Source organism: Lycium ferocissimum, chromosome 10 (assembly GCF_029784015.1).
Source record: "Lycium ferocissimum isolate CSIRO_LF1 chromosome 10, AGI_CSIRO_Lferr_CH_V1, whole genome shotgun sequence".
Classification (NCBI taxonomy): domain Eukaryota; kingdom Viridiplantae; phylum Streptophyta; class Magnoliopsida; order Solanales; family Solanaceae; genus Lycium; species Lycium ferocissimum.
In genome coordinates, this window is record NC_081351.1 from 26,540,174 (window position 1) to 26,548,837 (window position 8,664).

At 29.4% G+C, this 8,664-nt stretch overlaps 1 protein-coding gene and 1 long non-coding RNA gene across 2 annotated transcripts; both read left to right on the top strand.

Moving 5' to 3' along the window:
* Positions 1–2,839: 2,839 nt before the first annotated feature.
* LOC132033059 (phosphoprotein ECPP44-like) lies at positions 2,840–4,790 on the top strand. Its single transcript, XM_059422914.1, has 2 exons — positions 2,840–3,253; positions 3,960–4,790. The coding sequence occupies exons 1-2, from the start codon at positions 2,987–2,989 to the stop codon at positions 4,365–4,367; spliced, it is 675 nt and encodes a 224-aa protein (XP_059278897.1). The 5' UTR covers positions 2,840–2,986; the 3' UTR covers positions 4,368–4,790.
* A 3,226-nt stretch (positions 4,791–8,016) lies between these two features.
* LOC132035261 (uncharacterized) lies at positions 8,017–8,443 on the top strand. Its single transcript, XR_009409208.1, has 2 exons — positions 8,017–8,052; positions 8,311–8,443. It is a non-coding gene; the product is annotated as an uncharacterized LOC132035261 (long non-coding RNA).
* Positions 8,444–8,664: the final 221 nt, after the last annotated feature.

Genomic DNA, 8,664 nt, shown 5'->3' on the forward strand with positions numbered 1-8,664 from the left:
TATAAATACCTCTTATACATTATTATACACTCTTGTATAAGGTTGATACATTTGTCTACAATGGGCGTATATAAATAAAGTTGTATATTTTTGTATATTGTTGTATATCTTGAAAAGTGGCTATGTGAATGTAATTTAAAAATATAGATACGTAGATGTAATTTCTTATGCTAGATGGTACATTATTAAAAATTTTCTAATTTTTTATTTATGTGGCAAAGAAATGAATGAAGGTCAAAAGTAAAGTTGGTTCTTTAATCTTTAACGGGTAAAAGTAAAATTCAAGGGACAAACTACAAATACGTCTGACCATATTCCATAGGTTTGTCTCTTAAACAAAACAATTCGTAACTCACAGGAAATAAATCACCTACTCATCACATTAAACTCCCCGAAAAGTGGAACTCAAATTTTGCTTGACAATACTTGAGCATTACCCTCTTCATTGTTATTAGAAAATAGAAACACCAGCCAAAATTAGTATTAGAAAATATTTACTTGTACATAATGTTTATATTAAATTAAACAATTCAATTTTAAAATTTACAAATCAAAATTAAAAACATGTCATTTATGGGTAGCAAAATAGCCACAAACCCATGGAACTCGTGCAAGTTTTAATGAGCTTGGGCTAGACTGGTTTTGATGATGTGCTAGCCCAAATTAATCTAATAAAAACAATAACTCATGGTAATAATCAACTTTGATCCATAAAATGCTCAATCTTCACAAGCTAAAATGTATTTTTTATATTGTACTAACCCAATATGTCTTGATGTTTAACAAAAAGTATGTTTGAATCACCATTTTATTTGTGTTATAACTATCTTTTATGCTAGTGGAGTAATGAAATGTAAGTTTGAAATTGTAAAAAAAATTGGTGAAGTTAAGTCTGTTGGGCTATGATTCATTATTTAGCCTGTTTTCACTCAATCCATCATTACACATGTAAACTTTGGACGGAGTTGAGTTCCAAATCCAACGCACCTGATCTATCAAATCCAGCTCAACTCATTCATTTGTCATCCCTAATATTATCACTTAATCATAATTAAGTAACAAAAAGCTCTATTTATTAATTCATGTGTGAATAAATTTTTTTCCTGGTGAACTTAAACCACTTTCAAAATTCTATTTTCTTTGTAATCTTCCCCCACAAAATATTTCAAATTTTCCTCCAACCACAAAATAAAAATAAAAGAAAAACATAAAAGCGAGAAAAAAAAAAAAAAGGAAAAGCCATTACTATGACCTGATCAAAGCGTTACCGAAAGCAAAATAAAGGCAAATTAAACAGCACACCCTACCATACTTAAATGGATCCGTTTCACCTCAAAATTCATAAAGTTTTCTGTAACCTTCATTCGTTTCAAAAGATTATACGAAACGTCAAACCGACCACCTGTCCTTTTTTATTTCTTGGGTCCCACATTAAATAAAATATCTTATATATATTTTTCACTTTAGTACAATTCAAAATTAAACTCCATAAACAAATGGACAAGGATCCATGAATGAAGATCAGACAGCCCACATGAAAATGAAAACATTACTCTCTACTAACTCAATTTTGGGATCTCGAAGTTCCTTGACCCCTACAATTACGCCACGTGTTAAGTTCATGTACCTCCACCAATACCGAGACACCTGTACCAAAAAGTTATCCTAACGAGGCCGACATTAGCAGGTCCCACAAGGACAACCTCACACGTCGTCATCCTACGTGGGATAATTTCATTGGTGGTCTTTCACCGTCAATTTACAGCGTGTCTATCTCTACATTATTCTGCTTTTTTCTTGATGCGTTTCTATCACATCTGTCGTGTAGCAAAACTTAAGTCGTGTCATTCCGTGAAAATGCGGCCAAGTGTCAAATCAACAAATAGCATTAATTGCCATATTTACTTGGATCAAAATGGACGATCGACATATCAACGTAAAGTATTTATTTTCATTTGTTCCTTTAAAATTTGTCTAATTATCAAATCGCACTAATTCTTTTTTCTTCTATTTTATCACGATGACGTAGAACAAATCAAAATCCCAGATAATGACCTCCCTCCGTTTCATTTTATTTGTTTTGAACTCGGTTAAGAGTTTAAAAAAATTATTTTTGAATTATGTGATCTTAAATTAAAGATATATTTAATATATCAAAATGTCCTTATAATTTTATGATCTTAAATATAGCCATGTAAGCCATTGTGTGTATTGAATTATACTAAGTATGAAAAGTGACCTTTTTTATACAGATTAAAAATGAAAATAAGATAAATAAATTGAAACGGAGGGATTAACTTTTTTCCCTGATAAATTCTTTATATGAATGCTTCCAAAACAAATGAGCTCAAATGGATTCAAACTTTTGAAGAAGTTAACTTGAATGTTCAAAGGGAATTGCCAATGGCCTCCGGCGGATTTTGGCTTGAATTTATGGTCAGATCTCAGTCACTAACACTTGCGATTGTTGTTCCAAAATGCAAATTCTAAATCGTCTCAATGAGTATATTCAACCTTATTCAAATGAGGACAAGTTGGACAAATTATATTTTCTCATATTAAGTTTAAAAAATTATATTTTCTCAGATTAAATTTAATTACTTAAAATCCAGGAATATTTGTCCACGTGTCATGACAATAAGGCGAGTATGGAAATTCATGTACCCTTGGAAGTGTAGAGAACAAAAAAGGTTGGTGTACTTGATTAGGCTTTACTGAATATTATGAGTCCTTTGGACTACTTTTGATTTTTTTATATAGAAAAATATTTTAATCTCATGAAGAAAAAAAATTAATTCAGCGTAACGCCCTCGTTGTGATTGCTATAAAAGCCGACCAAGTCTCAAAGTTTCTACCACTTCCAATTCAAGTGTCATTTCAACATCCAAAAAGCTTCATACTTTAACTTTACCTCAAAGAGTGATCATTCTTTGCTTTGTTCTTAGCAACAAGTTCTTTTTTTTTTTTTTTTCTTATTTGAAAAAAAATGGCTGATCAGTACGAACACAACAAGCCCTCAGTTGAGGAGACTGGTGCTACTATGGAGACTACAGATCGTGGATTGTTTGATAAATTCCTAGGGAAAAAGGAAGAGGAAAAGCCAACTCATGCTCATGGGGAACAGGCAATTTCCTCTGAGTTTGGTGAAAAAGTGAAGGTATCTGAAGAACACAAGAAGGAAGAGAAGAAAGAGGAGGAACATAAGAAAGAAGAGAAGAAACTCCACAGGTCAAGTAGCAGCTCTAGCAGCTCGGTAAGTCTGTTTGATCATTGGTAAAAATTTACATCAAATCAATAATAGACGTAACACATGCTTTTATTTAATGGATCGTTGCTCATACAGCCGATCGGATTCACCCTTTACTTCTTCTAGTTGGTATACACTAACATAAATCGTTTTACGCTAATTATAACACTTGTCATATATCTTATACGTCCATCGACCATTTTCAGTTTAAGCATATTTTGAGTTTAAACAGTTGGGTGGCGACTATTTAGATTAGTTTTTAATTTGTTAATTATTAAGATAATGATAATTTAATTTGATGTGAACCATTAGCGTGAGTATCTCTGATCATGTTTTATATATATATATATTTATTTATTTTTTATTTTTATTTTTTTACGACTATAGATAAGTATATTCCATCCATTCCTTTCATGGGGAAGATTACGTGGATCAAGCTACTTAACTTTCTTTGGAATTTGCATATCAATTTTAATTTTTTAAAAAAAAAAAAAAAAATCTGTACTTAGAAAACTACATGAACATATAATAGAAGTCACAGTATTTACTCCTAGTAATTTGACTTATATTAGAAGGTAGCTAGTTTATTTTCAAGTTATTGTATTAGGCTTGATACAGAATATATTATGTTAAGCTTGATAATTTAGAGATAACATATATAAATTCCTTTTTTAATTGGATGAAACTTATGCTAATGGTGATAATCTTACAGAGTGATGAGGAGGAAGTAATAGGAGAGGACGGACAGAAAATCAAGAAGAAGAAAAAGAAGGGATTGAAGGACAAGATCAAGGACAAAATATCTGGTGATCACAAGGAAGAAGTGAAAACAGAGAAGGTTGAGGACACGTCAGTTCCAGTTGAGAAATACGAGGAATCGGAGGAGAAAAAAGGATTCCTAGACAAAATTAAGGACAAGCTGCCAGGTGGCGGGCAGAAGAAGGAGGAGGAAGTGGCGGCGCCTGCACCTCCACCACCAGCTGTGGCGGAACATGAGGCTGATGTTAAAGAGAAGAAGGGATTTTTGGACAAGATTAAGGAGAAGTTACCAGGATACCACCCTAAGACTGAAGAAGAAAAGGAGAAAGAAAAAGAGAAGGAAGCTGCTGCATCTCACTAAAGTTGATAAAACATGCAAATGAATGTTTATTTGTTGTTTTTTACTTTTGGCGTTTTGGGATGTTATGATTGTGTTGGTTAAGCTTTGTTCATTTGCTCCACTGTTTTGGATTAAGGAGAAATTACCAGGATACCACCCTAAGACTGAAGAAGAAAAGGAGAAAGAAAAAGAGAAGGAAAGCTGCTGCATCTCACTAAAGTTGATAAAACATGCAAATGAATGTTTATTTGTTGTTTTTTACTTTTGGCGTTTTGGGATGTGTTATGATTGTGTTGGTTAAAGCTTTGTTCATTTGCTCCACTGTTTTGGATTCTGAAAGGTATTATTACTGTATTTTTGTATGTAAGTGCATAGTTTTTTATGTGCTTATGTTTAAAGTTTTTATGATATGGATTTGTAAAATGCAGTTGTTTTGTTTTATGACTTCCTGTTTGTTTTGGATTAGTTGTATTGTATTATAAAAGCTACTGTATAACATATACTTTGAGCTCATTTGACTGAACATAATATTTAATAAAGAGAAGATTTTAAAAATTTATGGTTTAAAATAAATTTTAAATATTTATATGTGACTGTAAATTATTTCATAAAGTGAATTTATTTTTAAATTAAAAAGAAATTTATTTTAGTATGAATTAAAAAGAAAATAAATTTACATAAATTGAAATAGAGTGGGTAAGACGTATTCAACAACACGTTACACGTAGAAAGTTGTCGCTCAGTTATTTTTATTGGGGCCGAACTTTATTTCAATTTTAAGAGCTCGGATCGAATCAGTATTGATATACCCATTCGATCCGAGCTCTCTTATTGAGAATGCTCATTCAATGATCATTTTCAATATTACGCCTTAAAGAGGATTTGAACTTTCACGCTATTTAGCACGAGATTTTGAGTCTCGCGTGTCTATCATTTAGTATGAATTAAAAAGAAAATAAATTCACATAAATTGAAATATAATGGGTAAGAAGTATTCAACAACACGTTACACGTAGAAAGTTCTCGCTCAGTTATTTTTGTTGGCATAATTTAAGGGTCGATAAGCTTCCCATTCAAGCTACCCTATGTTATTCGGCCTACAAGCCTTCGGAGAAACATGTGCGATCAGTAATGAGTTGTAATAGGAGAAAAATGTGCGATCAGTTATGAGCTGTAATAGTAAAGTTCAGGAAATTAAGTTGCGTGGGTGTGTGCTTCCGAAAGTGTAGACTGTAAAGTGCATTTCTATTATTATAGAAAATGGATTTAATCGTCAATTTACTCTTCTATAATATTAATAATTTAAAAAAATAAAATGGGATTCACGTGAAAAATTAGGAGATAATTATAAAAAAAGAAAAAGGAAGGGTTCACGTATAGAAATAAGAGATAATTGTAACAAAAAAATTGAATATTTAAATAATGATAATAAGTTTAAAAAATAGTAAAGTATGCTTAGAGAAAATTTAAAGAAGAGAAATTCAGAAAAAAAGAAATAACGATTTAAATTGAACACAAAAATTGCTAAAAAAGTCATAAAACTAAAAGATTTAAAACTTATACTTTTGGGTATTAAGTTTAGACACATACGTCTCACACAAATAATGAGGAATAATATCAAGAAAACGAAATATAAATAGTCAAGAAACATATACACATATTTTCTTAAAATGATGAAGTTGGTCTATATTTAAAAATTTAGGACTACAAAGAGATGCTAACACATGAAAGCGTTTTTTAGTGTTGTTGAGTAGAAAGAGATGATGGCATGAAACTGGGTAAGAGAATGTGTATTCAAATCTTTCAATTAGAGAACCAACCCGAAAAGTAATATATGAGAGAAGCGGATTAAGTAAAATAATTTATTGATATTTTTAATTAATTGAATTATAATACTTTCTATAATAAAAATTTCATAATTATATTATTAAAAGGTACTCTCTATGTCCTAATTTATGTGACATAATTTGATTAGGCACGAAGTTTAAAAAGGAAAAGAAAGATCTTTGAAACTTGTGGTCTAAAATAAGTCATGGATATTTATGTGGATTTAAATTATTTTATTAAAGGTAAAATGAAAAGTTTCAAGTTAAATAATTTCTAAATATAAAATAATATCATTCTTTTTTAGATAAACTAAAAAAAGTATGATATTATTTTTTATGTTAGGTCCGTGCTAATACGGGCTTTCACCATCTGGTATTTCTAGAAATTGGAGTACGATAATGAGTGGGGGGTAGGGAAAATGATTTGTCCATGTTAATCTGAAGTAAACAGCACGAACCCTGAGCTGTAAGGATGCATAAGTTACGAGTTTATCTAAATAATATATTAAATGATCCACTAAGAAGTATACTAATAAATATGAGTTCCGACTCAACTCAATTGTGGATTGCACATATGTTATTACTACCATATATAAGATCTCAAATTTTATAGTCCTCAAAGAAATTTTTTATCTCTATTTACCCCTAATATAAGCTTTAATAACTTAGTAAATCCTCACACATTTTTAAAAATTTAAAGAATTTTAAAGACTTTTATCAATGCAACTAAAAGTGATGATGTCCTGGAAAAAATTGTGGCCCTCACAAAACACACTCATGTGTTACTACAATAAATTCACTTTTAAACTATATTTTTCCTTAAGAATATATTATACACATCTAATAATTTATTACGCCATTCAAATTCTATCATAAAACAGACTTAATTATTGAGTTAAAATATTATTCTTATAATATTATTTATTATTTATTGATATTTTTACCATTAATCATACGCATTTTAAATTTCATTCATCAGATTAAACATTTTTTTTTATTTCTCATGTAATTTTGTGTCATACATGCTAGCAAATATAAATAATTAACAAAGATTTCACTTAAGGTATGATTAAGTTTTAAATTAAGAAAATAAACACAAATAACATATATCATTATTGAATTTTTTAAAACGTATAAAAACCGTAAATTATAGTCAATCCGTCTCAATAGAAAATGTTCCAAATTATGGTAGTTAACTAATCAAATTTTAAAGTGCACACACTTTCAACAATAAATTTATCTAATAAATAACAATATTAAAAGAGGAACTGTAAAATATTGTTTTTATATATATTCTGAAGATGTTTGAAAAAAAATGTAGTTAATTGTAAAAGTATATATTATAATTTTTTGAATATTAAAATAATATGCGAAATATCAGATATTAATATCTTGTATAATTTAGGATAAAATAATTAAGTTCAACATGAAAAAGTTATTACAATATAAATTTCAGAAAATAGTTCATTAAATTAAGAAAATGAAAAAGAAAGTTTAAAGTAAGAACAATTTAATTTCATTGACTTTTCAATAAAAAAAAGTGTGTGATTTAATTTGAAAGAATGTCTACAAATGTATCTTATAATTATATGAAGATTTTTAATTATTTATATTTATTTATAAGTTAACTTTATTGATTTCATCATATAAAAATATTTTTAAAAGTATAAATTGATGTTACAAAAATGAAGAAGCAAGAACAGAAATTCTTTTAAAACATAGTTACAAATGACACTAGTCGTTGTTATGCTTAAACATATAAAATTAAAATTCTAAACCAGCCTTTGTTCAAACTTTAAAGGAAGTGTGTAATCCTGGCTCTAAATCGAGGTTTTGACCAAATACATGATTTTCATTACATCCTCATATACTTAGAGCCCGTTTGGATTGACTTATAAGTTGGCTTATAAGCTATTTTTAGCTTTTGTGAGTGTTTGGGTATTGGCCACTTAACGTCATTTTGTCTTAAAATAAGTTCTCAAAAATAATTAACCCATTTAACTTAGTTTATCTAAAAGCGAACATAAGTTTAAAACGAACATTAGCAAAAAAATAAGTTGACTTTCCCAACTTATTTTTTTTTATAAAGCTAAACAAATTTTTGCCTATAAGCCAATCCAAACGGACTCTTAATCAAGAACATCTTTAAGTCTAAAAAAAGTGACCAAAACAACCTTCCGTCAACTTTTCCATCTTCTCCGAGGGAATCTTTTTCCTCACTTCAGTTATCTCTCTGTTTTGTTCAAAAAAGTTCCACTCTTCAAAGGTTTTTTATAAAAAAAAAAAAAAGAACTTTACATTGCAGACCCTTGAAGTACCTTCTTCTCTCCAAAATATTCTCTCTCACTCTGAACTCATTGGTCAGCAAACTTTTAGGTGAATCTTCTTTAATTTTTTTAGTGACTCAACACGCAGCATAAGAACTCAACATAGTCAAGCTATTACTCTTTTCCGAATCTGCCGACTTCATATATAATTTTAGCTACTCCCGA